Below are 19,722 nucleotides of genomic sequence, written 5' to 3'. Positions count from 1 at the left end.
TTTTTATTTGCACAATTCTGTGCCATGTCACCACTTGCACTGATGTTTAGTCATGTAGACACAAAAAACTTGCACTGAAACTAATTACTGTTTACAGAAGTACTAGTTTACTTCAGATTTTTCCTTTTTAATGTAACTATTTTTTTTTTATTGCTTATTCGCCCTCTTTGTTTTTATGTAGACTTGCTGGAACACGGTAAATCCTGTGTGGGAAGATGCCTTCACGTTCTTCATACAAGATCCACACAAAAAGGACATGGATATCCAGGTACAAAATCCCGTTAATGCATTGTTGGATTAAGGGTGCCATGATGCAGTGCAAAGTGAAATGTGCCACAGAGAGGTTGTGACTCGCACCTGGTAAAAGTACGATTTAAGTTTATTGCGTTCTCTGTGTTCTTCCAGGTTAAAGATAATGACCGAGTACAGTCCCTGGGCAGCCTGTCCCTGCCTCTCTCCAGCCTTCTGTCTTCCCCTCAGCTCAGCATGGATCAGTGGTTTCAGCTGAATAAATCAGGCCCAGACAGCCGTATTCACATCAACACTATACTCAGGGTAACATAATTTCTAAATGCATTTTGCAATGTGCAAATACAATATGGCTTGATTTTGTACCTAAAAATGCTTACATGGTTGCAAAATAATGACCATTTTTTAGAAAATATGCTCAGACTGTATGTAATGATTAACTATTCCAATTTTTACAAAATTTTCAAATTAGCAATAAAAAATGTTTACAATTAAGGTTTTAGAGTTAAGGAGTAATAGTTTATGCACTCATTAAAAAAATGTTTATCAGATGAATAAATGTAAAATTAATGTACTGTATAATGCATCTGGTTATTATTTGGACATATTTGAAAACTACTATATAAAGTTCTTTTAGAAGCTTAGAACTTCCACATACAGTATTCCACTTCCACTTTTCAGATCGAAGACGTCCTGATACGTCCTGAAAAGCCTGTAGCATCGTTTCTTTCTGGAACGTAAAGCAAACTATTAGGTGCAATGTGATAAAACGGTGAAAGATGGAATTGTAGCCTTTGCAATATCACACAACATTCACATTTATATAACTGAAACTATTTTTACATAGTATTTTGCCATTAATGCTTTTTAACACCCTTTTGACTCAAAGAATACATTTCCAATAATTATTGTTCATTTAATATAAGAAAAAAATTAAAAAGGTGCTCACCCAACTGAAAAAAATGGAGTTATCTAATTTTGCGTTATCTTATAGGTGCTGTGGATCGATGAAACTGCTGTAGCCTCCTCCATTCTCTCGAGTGATCCAACATCTTTAAGACCTCAACATAGCACCGTTGATGACAGTTTTGCTACTGAGGTAAACCGAAAGCCTGAGACGTTTTTGACTTTAAGAAGCATTGTTCACTCTGTTTTACCCATGATTGCACTCTATAGGGGGTGCTGCGTATTCACCTGCTGGAGGGACAGAATTTGGTACCCAAAGACAACTTGATGGGGGGCATGGTGAAGGGGAAGAGTGATGCCTACACCATCATTAATATTGGAGGCAGCACCTTTAAAAGTCGTGTGATTAAGGAGAATCTCAACCCCACCTGGAACGAGATGTATGAGGTACAAATTCTGCCGGTCTGCACTAAGTTCAGATTTTTATTCATTGTTTTTGTACTTAACAAAAGAGTTTCTCTTTTCAGGTGGTTTTGACTGATCTTTCTGGTCAAGACTTATCATTAGAGGTATTTGACCACGACATGGACATGAAAGATGACTTCATGGGGAGGTGATATATTTAACAATACAGTACAAATTTTTTATTCTTCTGTCGATGCAACATGGGGATCATGGTTTTGGTTAATCTTAATGTTGTTTGGCTTTCAGATTGAAGATCAAGTTAAGCGACATTATTAAATCCAGATATATGGATGAGGTGAGGTTTTGTTGATCAACAGTAATGCAGGATAATGGCACTCATATGGTGATCTGAGAAAATTTGTTGCTGTGGTTAGCTTTGCCAGGCTTTAAATTGACTTATGATAAAAACATTTCAGTTCACAAAAGCTTTAAATTGACTGGCGCTTGTACTGGATGCTTTCTCTATCTCAGTGGTTTACCCTGAGTGATGTGAAACACGGCCGTGTTCATCTGACTCTGGAGTGGATGCGCGGAGTTACCCAGTCGGATAAACTGCAGCAGGTAGAAGACGTTCTTTAGTCTAACACCAGATGTTACATCACTGAAAAATTACATACAAGACAATCACTGATTAATTCTTACTGCAGGTGTTGAGTTACCAGTCTAAGAACTTGTACATGAACAAGGCAGTACCTGCTGTATCCCTGCTGTTTGTATATCTGGAGGGCGCCTATGATCTTCCTGTGAGTCCACGAACATATACATTAACTATTACTCCTAATTTGAATGATTATTTAAATTAAAAATGGATGTTTCCTAACAAATGACATGAGCCGTAATAACAAATGCAGTGTCATTTAGTCATTTTTATTCAGTTTGCCATAGTGTCATTTAAAAAGCATGTATAACCATGACAATCAGTTCAGGGACGCAGGGTTGTAGTTGATTTCCCCATATGGTCTACACTCTTCACATGTCCCTTTATATTTTATAGGCAGTTTCATAATAAATGTAAGTTGCTTGAGTTGAAAAAACTATTTAGCGACTCCACAGTAGTGCAACAAAAAAGAGGTTACCCTATTGATATTAACATCTCTTCATTTTAAAGAGTGCCACAACCATTATTCCAGTTATCTGTCTGGAAATGGTGATATTTCTCTCTCACAGGTCAATCAGACAAAACTAAGATTATTTATGGCTAAACTAATGTGCGTGACCATACAAGATATCAGCCTCAATGTGTTTCCCTATAAACACTAGATGTTGATAGGAAACCTAATCTGGGCCAGACTGGGCGTTCTGTCGATCAACTGATTTTGACTTGAATTTAGACATTTTTTGTTCATTATTTAGTAAAAAAAATCATATCCCTAAATTTTGGGTGAATAGTGAGCATTTTATGTTAATAAGACATCAAAAAGGCATAATCAGTGACTAGGTACAAGGTCCATAGAAAGACACTGTTTTCATGAACAGGTCAGGACCTCTAGGACATGTAGATCATGTGCAGTAATAGATTGTAAGACGTTTCTTTCTAGATGTCAGAAATGAGCCTGTTTTAAAAGGAGCAGTTTAATTAATATTATTGATTCCTTAAATTTCATTTCATTTTTATTTGTGGACATTGTCACAAAGCAGATTTAAAAAATAACATAATTTAATTTATAAAAAATAACTTTTTATTTTGTCATCTTTTAGGCATGAAATGTTGCTTGGTTGCATTATAATTGGCTTGTACAAAGTGTAAATTGAATATTTGCCATTCTCTGTTTTTATAGATGTCTTAACTTCATTGTTGTCCACAATGTATAAGGACAAGACAATTTTTTTTTTTTTTAAAAACCCTCATTAGTTGAATAACTAATATTAAGAAATATTTTTAACCTTAAAAAATAACTAACTTTATTCAGTATGTATGTATGTATGTGTGTGTGTGTGTGTATAGTTAAAGAAGAGTGGCAAAGAGCCTAAGGTTGGTGCTGAACTTATTCTAGCCGGGACCACACACAAAACCACGGTGAGACATTTACTGTACTTTTGCTATTTTCTACATACATATTGGTTTGACATATTGTTTTATTGCTATTTTCTACATTCCATGTTTTAAATGTGGTTCTTTATTTTGATGTTATATTATTATTATATATTATTATGTTACCTGTGAACATTAATGATGTTAATTTGGTTATTATTACTCACAAAATGTAACTATTTTACAAAACTACAATTTAACGTTTTGCTTTTGGTTTTGCTTCAATTAAAGGTGTGTGATCGTACCTCTTCACCTCAGTGGAAAGAGGCCTTCCATTTTCTGGTTAAAGACCCCCAGAAGGCCGAACTTGTTGTGAAGGTATAAGAATATATTCTGTCCCAAATGCAAAAAAAAAAAAGAGTTTGCAATGTCAAGTAACATAAGATTATCTAGAGCTGATTTTACCTCTTTGGTAGTTTAACTGTGTGTTCATATGGTGTAGTGTCTATGCTTGTATTTTACCCATAACATTTATATATAAAGGTAATATTTATAAATTCATATATAAAGGTAATATTCATATACAGTATTTTCTCACATCCGTTTATGTTATAACAAAAAGATTACTCAAAATGTGACTTATGAAATAAGATTAATCTTTTTTTCTGTTGAGAAACTATGGTGTCATCATATTAATATTTCAATTACATTATATTATAGAGAATCAATTTTTATTATAAACAGCCAGAAGTAAATGTGGTAAAATATGTGAAATAAGATACGGTTAAACCTTGGATTGCAAGCATAATTTGTTCCAGAAGTGTGCTTGTATATCAAAACACAAGTCTATCAAAGCTAATCCCCGAAGAAGAAATGAAAAAAAAAACTCCAATGATTTGTTAAAAAAAAATATATATAAAATAAATCCTACAAAATATCAAGTAAAAATTATACTAATTAACCTGCATTTTACCTTTGAAAAGAATTGTGACTGGTGTTGGACGATAGAAGAAGCAGAAGCAGGAGGGCTACTGTATAGGACGACTTTAGCTCACACACACTAATGAAGTCACTCCCGTAAACATCTCCAGCACTGCTGCAGCCTTTTTAACTTTTTTTCTTTACATGGGCTGCTGTTGAAGTACATTAAAGAACAGTCACAAGGAAATTAAATTTTAAATGTGCACGCACAGAATGGGGTTACAATGTTATATTAAATAGCACACTCGCACACAGATGTTGACTATATGAGTGACACACGCACACTGAGACTGAGCATGGGAGACAATTACCAACAATCCCACAGCGCGAGAGCGAGAAGAACCGTTGGCTCATTTGTGATTACATAACCCTCGACGGACGAAGCGCATGCATACTATAGTACTTGTACATCAAGACCTCACTCATTTAATAAATTTATTACAAAATGTTGCTCATCCTGCAAAATGCTTGCAGACAGAATAACTCGCAATTCAAGGTCCCACTGTATTTCTTTTTTTGTTTTTTGTTTTTTATTTCTTTTTTTATTATACTATTATTGATTCAAAAATATCAAATGATGTATAGATCAAGGCTTACAAACCAAATTTTACTGATTGCAAGAATCTCTCCTACACTGGGGGAAAAAAAACATGCCCTACCCCTTACGGGTTACCAAGATATAAACTAAAAAATCAGTCACATACTTTTCCCCCTTTAATTGTATTGGAGAGTCTTTCTGAATTTCTCTTTATGGTTGTGATGGGAGAGGAGGGAGTGGTGTCATGGCAATGTTCATACTAGTGTGATGTTTAGGTGTAGACATACAGCTAGTTATAAAGGGAAAATTTATCTTGCATTGTGTTCTTCCTTGAATGTCTTATGTCTTAAGAGTAAGGATCTTTAAAATGTAAAATTAATAGTCATTGTAAATGTTATTATGGCTTTCATATTGTGGAACCAACTACACATGATGTGGAACTAATGTGATGTGACATTAATCATTACATGTTTAACGTTCCTCTATAGTTGTCACACTGCTGGGACTTTGCACTTGGCTCTGTGGTGATTCCTATAAAAGAGCTCCTTTCCCAACCAAATTTGCTGTTGGACCAGTGTCTACAATTGGATGGAGCTTCACCTCAAAGTCAGATCCTACTGAGGGCACAGCTTAAGGTAAAGTGCCAAACCTTTGTTTACCGGCCTCGGGCAAAATGCCTGCAGATCAGTCGGGAATAGGGTAAATCTAGGCTCATCAGACCACAAGACCTTTTCCATTGCTACTTTATACTCCCATAAGCCTCACTAAGAAGCCACATAACCTTTTAGTTCCAGCCCTTTAATTTCTAATCACAGTGTACATGTGATGCTATTATTTACATTATTAAACATAACTGTGATTTCAACTGTCAATCATTTTTATGATGCAACTTCAACAAGAATTTAAGTGATCCCAGATCATGGTCATTTATGATATATGACCACATTTCTTCCTCAAACTTGAGAATTCACCACTATCCCTCCAGGTTTGTGTTGGACGTTTCTTAACCCAATTGCAGTAATTTCAGCAATCTCCTTCTTAGCTTAATTCAGGCCAATAATTTGATCCTTCTGAAAGACAATGATATCTTTTTCATTAACAGAGGGAACGTCTTCTGACCTGGTTGTTGAAAAAATGAGAAGCTACTCACTACATCAGCTAGGGTTAAAAATCAATGCCAGCTGAAACATAATCAATGCAGTAATTATCCATTATCTATTCAAAGGTTTATTTATATCTATATGGATAATATTTTTTTTGCCCAGGCAGTGTACAGCATGTATAAACATCTGTCAATGGATTTATTTATAGTCGCACTATAAATATTTGCCCAATATGGATAAATTGATGAAGCTATAAATTTATACAGGTTTTACTTTTTTTATATTTATGTCTGGACTTTTAACATCTGTAAAGCTGCTTTGTAACATTCTGCATTTCTACAGTAGGTGATCCTAACTGCCCTAGATATTACCCAGGGTTATATACATAACCGCAATTACATACTTAACTATTATTTTATGTTTTTAATCTCACAATAATGGGTAAGATAGTTTAGAAGTTATTATTATAAATTAATTATATATTTTAATGTTCAATGTCATAGATCCTGTGCCCCAAAGTGACAGAGTGTTCCACAGAGAGTATAGAAACTGTTGCACTGGAGGACTCTGCCATGGACAGCAAAGCGGAGGATGAACTAGTTCAAACGTGAGAATGAGCACACAAACTCCCCACATGCACAACCCCCCCCCCCCCCCCCCCCCCCCACACACAGCAACCATTACTAATTCCTGCTATTCTGTTTATTTTTTGTTAGACTCATGAGAATTTAAGTATTTATTGTTAAGGACTAATTTTGTGTGTGTGGGTGTTTAATGTTAAGGTCAAGTGAGTTATTGGTCCCAGTCACTATAACATCTTCTATAACTGATCCTGATGCGAATGAGATGGAGAAAGAGAAGAATAAAGAGAAGGAGAGTGAGAAAATTCCAGAGGACGTTCCTGCAATTGATGTTCGACCTCCACATACCAGCCCAGATCCCAGCTTTGGCAGAGAGGTAGGTAAAAAAGGCAGGAAACAGTGTTTTAAACGAGGATTAGTGGTGAGAACATGAAAGAAGGGCAAGAGAAACTTCGCGTGTAAGTGAAGTAGAATCAGTGTTGGGTGTAACGCGTACTTGGATTACATTTTTGATGTAACGAATAATCCAGCGCGTTAGGTCCGCTATTTAAGTACTCAGTTATTTAGTTATTTAATCAAAAATGTAATCTGTTATTCAGACAATTTATGTAATTTTTAAGCCAGACAGCAAGCATTCCCAATTTGTTAGTGTGTGTGTGTGTGAGAGAGAGAGAAGGTCATCCTACAAGCCCCGCCTCCGATAACCCCGCCCACTCCGTTATTCCTGCTGTTATACTCCTATCTTACCTATGCGGTTTGACTACACAAGGACCGACGCGCAAAAAGATGGAAACCCGCTCACAGCGCCAAAACTCGTGCTAGATCATGATAAACCAGACTTATGGCCACCGCGCAAAACCGGGTAGGTGAGATAGGGGTATTAGTAGTTACCCCTACTAATAACATATTATAGGCCAAACTTCGCTAAGTGATGGTAATAGAATAATTATAAAGGTCTTGACTAAAACAACATGCATGAAGAATCAAGGAATTTAAATTTTCTGCAATGGAAAAGTACTCTAACTAGTTACTTTTATCAGAAAGTAATGCTGTAATGTAACTGATTACTTTTTGAAGACAGTAATTTTGTAATGTAATTAGTTACTTTAAAAAGTAACAACACTGAGTACAGTATGATGTAATCTGTTGTAGGAACTTATGGCGAGACCAGATTAGTGGAAGATGTAAGCTAAATGAATTACAAATTTGACGTGTTAGTTGTAGCAATGCTAAACAATGCTTTATTTATCAGTGCTGACAGTGTCGACCGAGACGACCGCTATGTCTTTTGTAATTTATCACTGTGTGTGTTGTACATCATACTTCACTGCTTTAATAGCCAATTAAATATAACCAGATGAACTTGAAGAGTACCCTTGTCTGATTTTACACACAGCTCCATGTTCCCATGTTATCAAATGCTAATAAAGAAAATCAATGAGGAGAAATTGCAGTAGACTCCGGGTCTCAGGAGGCCACATTATAAACAAGGGCGATTATCCAAGTCACATGTGTTCTTGTTGTTCTCTGTAGGGTGTACTGCGTATTCACCTGCTGGAAGCTCAGAATTTGATTGCAAAGGACAACCTTATGGGGGGTATGGTGAAGGGAAAAAGTGACCCCTATGTTAAGATTAGCATCGGAAACAACACCTTCAAGAGTCACGTCATTAAGGAGAATCTCAACCCCACCTGGAATGAGATGTACGAGGTAAGCAGACAGTGTTCTAGATATCTTTATGATGGACAATAACACATTTAATGATAAAAGCACAGGTAATGGGTCAGTTCTAAGAGTAGTATTCCCAAATCTCTTTGCAGCTGGTTTTGGTCTCTGAGTCAGCGTCAGAAGTCTCCATAGAAGTTTTTGACAAAGACATTGATAAGGATGATTTTCTAGGAAGGTATGTATCCCACAATTAGCGGGTACAGAAAACTTACTTGTCATTTGTTGTTAGGACTGATAAAAGACCAACATAAATCTTTTGCAGACATTAAAATGTTTTTATGTTAATTAAATATTACGTTTTTGTTCAACAGGTGTCACATCAGCATGAGTGAAATCATTCAGGCTCAGTTTATTGACCAGGTCAGTTCTAACTTGAATGACATCATTATTATTATTTATTCATTTATTTATTGTTCTTTTTTTTAAGGCCACAGGGTAATTAATTTACAGTGGATGTAAAAAGTCTTAACTCTCTTAAAATTGCAGACGTTGTGCGTGTGCACACCCTTGTCTTTTGGGACAGGAGTCTACTTTGCAAATATTGATTTGGCAATCCTACTCCACTCCCTCTTGTAAAATTTCACATCTGGTAAATGTTGTAATATGTTTATTATTCTTACTGAAAGTCTTTTTTACTTTCTGTATGTAGCTTTATGTAGCATTTAGAGGTGATGCTGTTTCACTCTTTACAAAATGCTCACTGAATAGTATGGAAGTGATATAAAATAAGAGGGGCATTGCCATATTGGCAGACGCTTTTGCTCATAAAACCTTTTAAACTACAAAGAAAGTGGTTGATCATCAGAAAAGGAGAACATTTCAGTAGAGTTAGAAAATTGGAATACACATTGCCTGGTCTGATAAGTCTCGATTTCTGCTGTGACACTCAGATGCTAGAGTCTGAATTTGGTGTATTGTTGCTGACCATGTCCATCCCTTTGTGACCACGGGATAATGCACCATGTCACAAAGCTAAAATTATCTCAAACCCGTTTCTTGAACCTGACACTGAGTTCACTGCACTCGAATGGTCTCCACGGTCACCGGATCTCAATCGAATAGAGCACCATTGGGATTTGTTGCAATGGGAGATTCACACCGTCCAATCTACAGCAGCTGTGTAATCCTGTCATGTCAATATCCACCAAAACCTCTACGGAATGTTTCCAGCACCATGTAAAAATTTCAAATAAAATATATTTTTTAAAGTCATCGAAAATAAAGGCAGTTCTAAAGGCAAAAGGGGATCCAATCTAGTACTAGCAAAGCGTACCTAATGAAATGGCCCATGAGTGTCTATGGGCATACACATGGTTTATTGCTGTTTATGCATTTTTTTTTTTGTTTTTTGTTTTTTAGTGGTTTACACTGGATGGTGTGAAACATGGACAACTTCATCTTGTTCTAGAATGGCTCCAGAAAGTGTCAGAGCCAGATAAACTGCAACAGGTACGGTGTTGGTGTTGTACATGTTTAATTCACACAGTATTGTAGTCACTGATAGAGGTTTTCTTTTTTTTTGACCTATTAATTAAAATACTTTTTAGGCGCTGCAGTTACAATCCGCCTCCTACGAGAATAAAACCTCACCTGCTGCAGCCATGCTGTTTGTTCTTGTTGAGAAAGCTCACGCACTGCCAGTGAGTTACACCACACACACACACACACACAAACATATACACACACTTGCCAGGATGTTTACCTCTCCATGACACATAATTGTGTAGATTTCCATGAATTGTTATCCATGCAATTTACTAATCAGCAACTAATAAGTGGCATATGTGCATGTTGAACAGAATTTGATGGTGCATACACAGCTTTTTCCATCACAAGATTTTGGTTAGGAAGAACATCTGGCGTAAAACCTGTGCCAAGACTAACAACAACAACACTTTGTCTCCACTTGTCATTTAATGCATTCAAGTTGCTATATAACCTTATATTATTTGCCACATAACATTGCTGAGTCTAATCCTCACCACTTGACGCAACTTCCTTACTGACTCCAGACAACTGTACAGTGCGCATTGTGGATGATGAGTACATCATGTCATTTTCTTCTCACACTGACATGCCCATTGCTCTGAAACAGGGATAATCTGGCCTCATCTAACTTAATCAACTTTTTTCATTGGTCCAGTCTTCATGCTTATACCATGCCATAAAAATCTTTCAGAGGAAAAACAGGCCCTGTAGAGAATTCTTTTCTAATTGAGACTCCTTACATTAAATAACATTCATAGAAGATGTGTAGAACTGCATGGACTGTTGACTCAATTACATTTCAAGATATGTATGTGTGTAGATGGTGAAGGGTGGGAAGGAGCCTAAAGCTGGAGCAGAGCTTATAGTCAGTGGAACCTCTTATAAAACTAAGGTAGGTCATTTATTTATTTTTTAACCTATTCAATGACTTAATTCATTTTATATTTCACTAACTTTTGTTCTATGCCAAAGTTGTGTGGACGCTCCACCTCTCCTCACTGGGGTGAGATTTTCCACTTCCTGATTCATGATCCCACAGAAGAGATTCTTATTATTAAGGTAATTCTGCCTTTGTTTTAGATGTTGGATTCTTTAGATCAAGAATATTGAATGTTCATTTTCTTGCCCTTACTTCTCTTTTTTTGTCCTCTTCAGCTCTCCAGTGGATGGGATCAGCCACTGGGTTCCCTGGTTCTACCAGTAAAGGATCTTTTGTCACAGCAAGAGCTTCTGCTGGACCAGTGGCAAAATCTGGATGGAGCTTCACCTGAAAGTCAAATCTTACTGAGAGCACAACTCCAGGTGATATACAGTGAAATCTATGGAACATATAATTTGCTGATGTGGTCTGCATCTTCAGTATACTAATTTATATGAAGCCTGGAATAAGAGAGATATGCTCAATAATAAGGTCCTTCACAGATCCAGGGTACTAGGTCTAATCCTGATCTCTAGTTACTATCTGCAGATTTTCTGTATTTGTTCGTCACTTTGATAAAAGCATTCTCCACTTTTCTTCAAAAAATATTGCTTATGGGATTGGCTGTGTCAGTGGCTTTCCATCTAAGATGTTTAGATATTTTAATGTCTGATGTATAGTCAGGTCAATAAGAATGTGAACAAACACACAAAAAAAGTTTAGTATTTTTGCCTCTGTACACCACTACAGTGGATTAAGCAGTCAAGATGTGATTGAAGTGTAGATTCCTTGCTTTATTTTAAGATTTTAAGAGCCAAAGGCATTGGACTACGGTTCAGAAGATCCCAGGTTCAAACCCCACAACCACCAAGTTGCCACTGTTGGGCCCTTGAGCCTCAACTGCTCAGATGTGTAATAAGATAAAAATGTAAGTCGCTCTGGATAAGAGCGTCTGTCAAATGCCTAAACGTAAAATTATGATAATTTTTTTAAACCCTTTGCAGTCAATGACTAGTCAAACCCATTGATCTAACGAATTTGCTGATTTCTTTCCCCTTGAGATGCTTCGCCAGGCCTTTACAGCACCTACCTTTAATTGTGGTGTTTCAGCTCTTTCTGTCTTCAGTTTGGTCTTAGGTGTTAGGGGAAAAGCATGCTTAATTGGCTTGATGTAAGGTGGCTAACTTGGCTCTTTAAGACCATTTAATTTCTCTTGCAGGTAATAATGTAAAGTCATGAATATTAGCAGGAAGTATAGCTGCTAATAATAATAATAATAATAATAATAATAATGAAACAATACAACAATAGTCTGACTGTAGACCTACCTCTAATATATTTGTTTTATTTCAGATTTTGGCATCAAAGAAGATAGACAAAAAAGTGGAAGCACCTCCTGAAAGATTTACTGAGGAACATCCTGAAAAGACCATTGAAAAGCCAGTGGAAAAACTTATCGCAAAGACTCCTGAAAAGTTTGATGAACCTGCAGAACAGGACGCAAAAATGTCAACAGAAGATTTTATGGGTGCAAACAGTAATACTGGTGTTCAAAGTGGAGGAAAAGCACCAGTCAGTACTGAGCAGTCAATGACAACACCTAAAGAGTTAAAACAAGAGACCAAACCAACGCCAAGGTAAGTTTTAGGGCTGGGATTTTGTCCATCCTAGTTCTTACATACAGTGTTTACTACCATTGGCACCCCTCATGACATTGGACAAAATACTGAGTTAAAACTTTATAATTCCCTTTAATTATGATTTTTTGGCACAGACTTGGTGGGTTTCCTCCGGGTTCTCTGGTTTTCTCCCACAGTCCAAAGACATGCAGCTTAGGCTAATTGGCTTGGTCCTGGGGGACCCCCTGCCTTGTACAGTACATTTCAGTTTTCCCTGCTCTATCACACCCACTTCTGTACAGAAAAGGCTATTAATTAGCTCGATAATTAAATCAGGTGTACTGGGAGCAAAGGAAACACTAAAACGTGCAGTGCAGGGGGGCTACTGGGACCACTGGACTACTACCTGAATGCACTTTAGATTTTTGTGTTGTGTTCTGAAAATACCAAGATTCGTTGGGCTCAAATAGTGAAAAGTGGGTCTGGGAGCATAAGGAATCATTTTCACCCACACATTGGCTATCACAGAGTCCTGACCTTAACCCTGTTAACCCAGTGTAACAGTATCAACATGTTTTATTTTCACTGCTATTATTTTTTATTAAACAGTTTAATAATCGTTGCTGTTTTCTGAATTGAACAATATATAATATTGCACAATATGATCTTAGCATTGCTGTACAATTCGTCAGCTATGTTTATAAATGTCGTCCAAAGGACTACAAATTTATCTAATAATGTCAACCAGCAAGAGAAACAAAGTATAGATTCTGTATATATTTCTGCATGAATGTTTGTTATGCTTACAAAATAACTAATAAGCACATGTATTTATGTTTAATCAGGCTCAATGAACTAGTCGCCTCTACAGTACCAGTAGCTGTATCACTTTCAGAAGATGCACCGAAAGTGCCAGCAGCAGATATCACACATGACACAGGACATGAGGCAAAGGTGTGTGTTTGTGTGTGTTTGTGCTTGTGTGGTTGTCTAAAGGAGAGAGAGAGAGAGAGAGAGAAAATGACTAACATCTTGTCTCATACCATGTTTACAGGATTTGAGTAAAGCATCCTCAGTGGGAGGAACCAACAATGAGCAACAAGTGGAAAAGGCAGCTGATAAGTGAGTTAAAAATGACTGTACCTGAGATTTTATCTGTGTTGGACACCATTTGTTGGACTATGATTGAAGTTTAGCTGTGTATCGCTTGCAAATGGATGAGTGGTCACTGGAACTATAGAGAGAGGAGGTTACAGCAGAAGCAAAGTTGCCGTATACGAGGTCGTATCAAAAAGTGTTGAGACTATTTCTGTAACAAGCCTATAGACCGTCATGAGTCAGTGTGCCAAATGACATCGTCCTGTGTACATCGGGAACTGTGGAACGGATGCTATTCTGATCACATGTTTTACCGCATCTGCGATTTCATTATTAACAGCAAGTTAGAACAAAGAGCAAATGTGAAATTCTGCATGAAACAGGGCAAATCTGGCACAGAGACGTTTGACATGATTCCGCAAGTTTACAGCAATACTGCAATATGTTGTTTGAGGTGTTGTGAGTAGCATGCACACTTCAAGAGTGGAAGAACATCACTGACGACTAGAGATCAGAAAGACGGAACAGTCCAGGCAATCGCCATGTGTGATTTGCACATGTGCTGTGTTGCTGCCAAATTTGTCCCCAGGCTGCTGACCCAGAAGCAGAAGGAACATTGTGTGCCATGTATGATCCGTCCTTAATGTCGCGGATCATTACCGGTGATAAAACTTGGGTGTATGGGTACGACCTTGAGACAAAACAACAGTCTTAACAGTGAAAGATCCCATCATCTCCACGGGCCAGACCATCAATAATGGAATTCTACTCCCAGGTTTAAAGGCGTCTGAGGACAGACGTACAGCGAAGAAGCAGAGCTTGTAAACATAGCTAATCTCTAAACTTTTTGATACCATCTCGTACAAAGCACAGTATGGGTCTACTGTGTGATTAGATGTTGAAAAATATACTATTTATCTAGCTATCAGATAAAGAAATGGTCTGTGTATTTATTGGCTGTTTTTCAGTTCTCATGAGAAGGTTCCTGCTGCTGAAAAAATGACAGAAATTGAACACGTGCTACCCCAACATACACGTTCCTACCCTGGATTTGGCACCCAGGTCAGTAAATATGGAAATATTTTAAGCAAGTGACAAAAATCTTCTTCTTTTTTTTCTATTATTACACTGATTCTCTACATTCCACTGGATTGTCTCTATAGGGGGTACTGCGTATTCATCTGCTGGAGGCTCAGGATTTGATTGCTATGGACAGTTTGATGCGGGGTATGGTGAAGGGAAAGAGTGACCCCTATGTGAAGATCACTGTTGGGACCACAACCTACAAAAGTCATGTGATCAAAGAGAACCTCAATCCCACCTGGAATGAGATGTATGAGGTCAGAATTCGTAAGCTATAACAGTATGTTAAAATGTATAATCATGAGCGTAATTTTTGACTAGAGATCGTAGTCTCATTTATCCTTAGTGCATATGTGCAGTTCTGCTCTGCCTGGTCGAAACAACACGGTCGTTTAAGAAAGATCAGAATATTGGCTTGCTTCAAGCAAATAAAACAGATAAGGAGATTTAAAATGACTGGAATTGGATTAAAAACCATATGGAGTGGTTTGATGCTAGGAATGGAACAGTTGTAGCCCATTTCCTTACCATGGACGTCTGTGCATGTTGACTCTTGATGTACTGACTTTAGCTTCACCCCAGTCCTTGTGAAGCTCTCCCAAGTTCTTTAAATGGCTTTGAATTTTGCTTGCCAATCTTCCTCAGACTGCAGTTATTCCTGCTGCTTGTGCACCTTTTCTTGCCCGATCTTTGCCCTCCAGTCAACTCTGCATGACTTCAACACAGCACTCTGTGAACAGCCATTCCTTTCAGGCGAAGACCTTCACTGGCTTTCCTTCCTCGTGGAGGGTGTTGCTGATTGTCTTTTTGAACTACCGTCAAGTCAGCAGTCTTCCCCCATGCGTGTACTGAGCTAGACCGACATTCAGTATTTATGAGGTATGATTACCTTAAAATATTCAATACTAATTAGTAATGAGTCAGACGGGTCGAGAGGGCAGATCAGGAGCGAGAGAGAAGAGAAGAGGGCCTACCTAACCTAATTCTATCCTGCCATTATAGGCACTTTCAGCGGTGGACAGGGGTCGGCATGGCTCTCTGACTACAAGCTCTCACGCAGTCGCTCAAATGCTTTTGTTTACCCATGTTTTTGCTTCCAACACATTGACTTCAAAAACTGACTGTTCACGTGCCACTTGTCATCTGCCATTGAAATAAAATATTTTCTTTAAAATATCATCGGTTTTAATGTTATGGCTGATAAGTGTATATTAACTGGAAAAGCTACGGCTGAGTTTAAATGCCCACTGATGCTAGGTGCTAAGGGGGAAAATGCTTTCTTTGTGGGACTGAAGGGATATTTTTTTCTCTCCGTCATTCGCAGGAATATTAGTGGGCACAAATGTGTGCTGAAAAGTGCAGATGGCACTTTCCTTTGAGTGTGTTATGATGCTCTGTGATGCCACATGGACAACAATCAGAAAATATGTGGTTGCCTGGCTTCCTGTGTCTGTTGGTAGTGTTTGTATGGTGATGAAACTCAAGGATCTTTCATTAGGCAGATCGGCACAGTGGGGCTTTGCTTTCAGATACACTACTTTGTATACAATTTAGAACGTATGTGATTTTCAAACTGTCATGTTTTTAAATGCCATTTTCTAGAAACATAAATTTAAGGTATACACATTTTGATAAATGAGACCCTGATCTCTGGAATGCATTGCCATGAATATTTTCCAATTTTAGACTGTGAGTAATTTTTTAGCACAAGGGTATAAATGGTTTTAAATGATGGTCACCTAAAATTGTAATGTTGATTTTTGCACTAGATGATTCTGACTCCAGACCCCAATCTTGAAGTGAAGTTTGAAGTTTACGACAAAGACATTGACTCTGATGACTTTCTTGGAAGGTACTGTCAGTATTGCATGGGTGTTTGAAAAAAGGTACACCCCCATATCTAATTCTTTAAAATGGTACACTGTTTTAAGGAACACACCATCAGATACTGTCAAAACAGCCATGATTAAAAAGCAAAACAACTTTAACAGTACTACCATACTGTGCAAAGGTCTTGAGCTCCCCTTCATTTCTTTTTTAGTCAATCCCATCATTTGCAGTCAACAGAGTAATAATATTACCCAAAGATCAATACAGTTGCAGAAAGGTGGCTGACTCATAGCCACTAATGATACAGCTGAAATATTACTGCCATTTAGTGCACATAATGGAAGATAAGAGGGCTGCAACTGTCAGTGTGATTAATAAATATAGATCTGTTTTCAATCTAAGCAGTGAGATCCATCACTAACTGACATAGCAAGCAATACACTTTTCTTGTTCTTATTCCGTTCTTTATGGGTCACATCCCATTTTTGGTCATCAACACCTATGCATTTGTTTAAATGACACTGCATTTGTTTGATATAAAATAAGCAAATATGCTTGTTATTGTCTTCTCCTGCAACAGGTTCAAAACCAAGGTTGGGGATATTATTAAATCCCAGTACAATGATGAGGTGAGTATTGTTACAATTTACTTAAATCCTCTACTCATTTATAGTAATCCATTTCTATGCTTTTTTTGACACTTGTTTCATGGCAAAATCCTACTGGTAGTAGTAGTAGTAGTAGGGATTTCTTAAATGGCTTCGATTTGCACATTATGCCCAGGTTACACAGTGGTTTTAAAACTCATTTTTAAGCTGATGTAAAAACAGATATATTACAACACAACAAGAACTTTATATATATTGATGACAAACACCCATCAAGGCCACATGACTAGGAGAATGGAAAAGCTAAAGCACATGAGAGGGGCAATACTGCTTAATTACACATTGCATGAACTTATGGGAAATAAACTTGTATAGCTTCCTTGAATCGTTAAGAAGAGAGAAATATAAGGATAGCATCACTCAAACACATCTGGGACAAAGCCAACCTTGGGAATAATTTGCACTAGTGATGTTGATTGTCTCCACAATGTCTGTGGATATAGCACCAGATGTAAGCCAACTGCGTTGGAATCATTTTAGTGTCCAGATCTGAGGCTTTCATTAATATTACATTGATAAGGCCATCCAAACCTATGACGAAATCCTGGTTCTTCAGCTGAAAATGGAAGAAAATATGCATATGAACCGAATGCTAAAATTGGCTGAAATTGACCCTCATACGTATGGCATGTAGTAGATAAAAAATAGCCTCCTTTAGAAAACTGATCAACCACTGCCAGTATGGTGATATTGGCCCAGGGGTAGCTCAGTGGTTAAGGCATTGGACTACGGATTAGAAGATCCCAGGTTCAAACCCCACAACCACCAAGTTGCCACTGTTGGGCCCTGAAACCTCAACTGCTCAGATGTGTAATGACATAAAAATGTAAGTCGCTCTGGATAAGAGCGTCTGCCAAATGCCTAAATGTAATGTGATATCTTTCTTACTGTAAGGGGTGATGAAACCCATAAAGAGGTGAGTCTAGGGCATTTAGTGTACTGGAATGCGCTTAGGATTTCCTGGATAGATAACTGTCTTAGAGATTAATGTACACTAATAACATCATATTCAAACATATTGAAGCATCAGAGTCAAGGTAAATGGCCTGAGTTATGCACCGTTTCTGATAGCCTGGTGGTCTACTGCAGGAGTACTCAAGCATGCTGCTCCTCCATGCATCACTTTTCAGATGACATTGAGAGGTGGCAGTAAAAACTGAAGGTGGCAGAGAGTAAAAACTGGCACTTCTTAAACTTGATATGTAGCATGTGCTTCAGCACAGAACTGACATGACCCACATGGTTGTCCTGGCTGTGGAAGTGGTCCAAGGCGTAAGGGCAGAAGACATCACTAGACTAGTTTAACACTAGTCAAATTGTGCCTTATGTATACTGAAAATTGTAGGTGAAATTCATTATAGACTTTTGTTATTTTTCTAGTTTCTAGGGTTTCCTTTTTTTTTTTGTTATGCTCCAAAAAGTAACCAGTCTACTCATTTGTCTGTGTTTTAAAAAAAAATCTTACTGCTTGGACCCCTAACAAAGTTTCCACATCAGTATGAACATGTTATAAATATGGATTCCAAAGGCTAGGGATAACAATGGCAGCAGTAGTGGGATGTGGAGGTGGGCCATCCTAACAAAAGAAATTGTGGTATGTTCATATAAACTACTGAGATGGTAACGTTATTGACTCCAAAAATGAAAGTCCAACTTACTTAAACTTACTTCTTGTTGCCTGATAGCGTTTTATTTTTTGACAGTATTGACATCTTTGTACAAGATTATTGTTTAATTGTTAAATAAAAAAACTATGGCTGTTTCGCTGTACATTGTCTTTCCATGTTGCAGTGGTTCCCGCTGAATGATGTGAAACATGGCCGTCTTCATCTGGTTCTCGAGTGGGTGCCCAGAGTAGCACAACCAGACAGGCTACAGCAGGCATGTACTAAAGAAAATGTAGCTGAATGAAATTTGTCCAGTCTGACTTGTTAAGGCATATGTGTGTCATATGATGTAGAGTGTGCTTCTGAATTCATTTTTCCTAGGTGCTGCAGATGCAAAGTTCCCAGACCTATCAAAATAAATCAGTTCCTTCAGCCGCCCTGCTGTTTGTCCTTATTGAGAGAGCACATGCACTGCCTGTGAGTTGGCCACACACACACACACACACACGCACACATGCACACACACACGTTTTTTATTTATAAATATTCATGCATTTTTTTTTCTGTGTATGCATCTGTAGTTGAAGAAGAGTGGGAAGGAGCCTAAAGCTGGAGCTGAGCTTGTGCTTGGGGGAACCTCTTACAAAACAAAGGCAAGGAAATTCAATTAAATCATTATGTATTATTCTGCACACACACAAACCACACATACACAATTTGTGTTTATATGTATGTACAGTACAGTGATAATTTTTTTTGTCCTTAAATCTCATCACAATGGAATAAAAATGTAGCCTGTCAGCTAAAAACATTGTATTAAACATTTAGGAATTTCAGCCGTTTTAACATAAATGTTATAGAAATTATACATTGTTTTTAAGGACCAT

General features: G+C 37.5%; 1 protein-coding gene across 1 annotated transcript in view; it reads left to right on the top strand.

Moving 5' to 3' along the window:
* The window catches only part of esyt1b (extended synaptotagmin-like protein 1b), a 42,286-nt gene that overhangs the window by 15,099 nt on the left and 7,465 nt on the right, over positions 1 to 19,722 (top strand). The window contains exons 15-45 of the mRNA XM_053499652.1: positions 182 to 268; positions 406 to 555; positions 1,244 to 1,348; positions 1,426 to 1,602; positions 1,683 to 1,768; positions 1,867 to 1,915; positions 2,092 to 2,181; positions 2,268 to 2,363; positions 3,566 to 3,637; positions 3,884 to 3,970; positions 5,600 to 5,746; positions 6,718 to 6,821; positions 6,997 to 7,171; positions 8,329 to 8,505; positions 8,616 to 8,698; positions 8,835 to 8,883; positions 9,883 to 9,972; positions 10,071 to 10,163; positions 10,832 to 10,903; positions 10,984 to 11,070; positions 11,167 to 11,313; positions 12,284 to 12,567; positions 13,395 to 13,503; positions 13,604 to 13,671; positions 14,616 to 14,709; positions 14,811 to 14,987; positions 16,500 to 16,582; positions 17,141 to 17,189; positions 19,020 to 19,109; positions 19,217 to 19,312; positions 19,417 to 19,488. Coding sequence (XP_053355627.1) covers positions 182 to 268; positions 406 to 555; positions 1,244 to 1,348; positions 1,426 to 1,602; positions 1,683 to 1,768; positions 1,867 to 1,915; positions 2,092 to 2,181; positions 2,268 to 2,363; positions 3,566 to 3,637; positions 3,884 to 3,970; positions 5,600 to 5,746; positions 6,718 to 6,821; positions 6,997 to 7,171; positions 8,329 to 8,505; positions 8,616 to 8,698; positions 8,835 to 8,883; positions 9,883 to 9,972; positions 10,071 to 10,163; positions 10,832 to 10,903; positions 10,984 to 11,070; positions 11,167 to 11,313; positions 12,284 to 12,567; positions 13,395 to 13,503; positions 13,604 to 13,671; positions 14,616 to 14,709; positions 14,811 to 14,987; positions 16,500 to 16,582; positions 17,141 to 17,189; positions 19,020 to 19,109; positions 19,217 to 19,312; positions 19,417 to 19,488 — 3,345 coding nt within the window. The remainder of the gene's footprint in view (positions 1 to 181; positions 269 to 405; positions 556 to 1,243; positions 1,349 to 1,425; positions 1,603 to 1,682; positions 1,769 to 1,866; positions 1,916 to 2,091; positions 2,182 to 2,267; positions 2,364 to 3,565; positions 3,638 to 3,883; positions 3,971 to 5,599; positions 5,747 to 6,717; positions 6,822 to 6,996; positions 7,172 to 8,328; positions 8,506 to 8,615; positions 8,699 to 8,834; positions 8,884 to 9,882; positions 9,973 to 10,070; positions 10,164 to 10,831; positions 10,904 to 10,983; positions 11,071 to 11,166; positions 11,314 to 12,283; positions 12,568 to 13,394; positions 13,504 to 13,603; positions 13,672 to 14,615; positions 14,710 to 14,810; positions 14,988 to 16,499; positions 16,583 to 17,140; positions 17,190 to 19,019; positions 19,110 to 19,216; positions 19,313 to 19,416; positions 19,489 to 19,722) is intronic.

The sequence above is a fragment of the Clarias gariepinus genome, chromosome 6 (assembly GCF_024256425.1).
Source record: "Clarias gariepinus isolate MV-2021 ecotype Netherlands chromosome 6, CGAR_prim_01v2, whole genome shotgun sequence".
Lineage (NCBI taxonomy): Eukaryota > Metazoa > Chordata > Actinopteri > Siluriformes > Clariidae > Clarias > Clarias gariepinus.
This window is presented reverse-complemented; position numbering and strand designations above follow the sequence as displayed.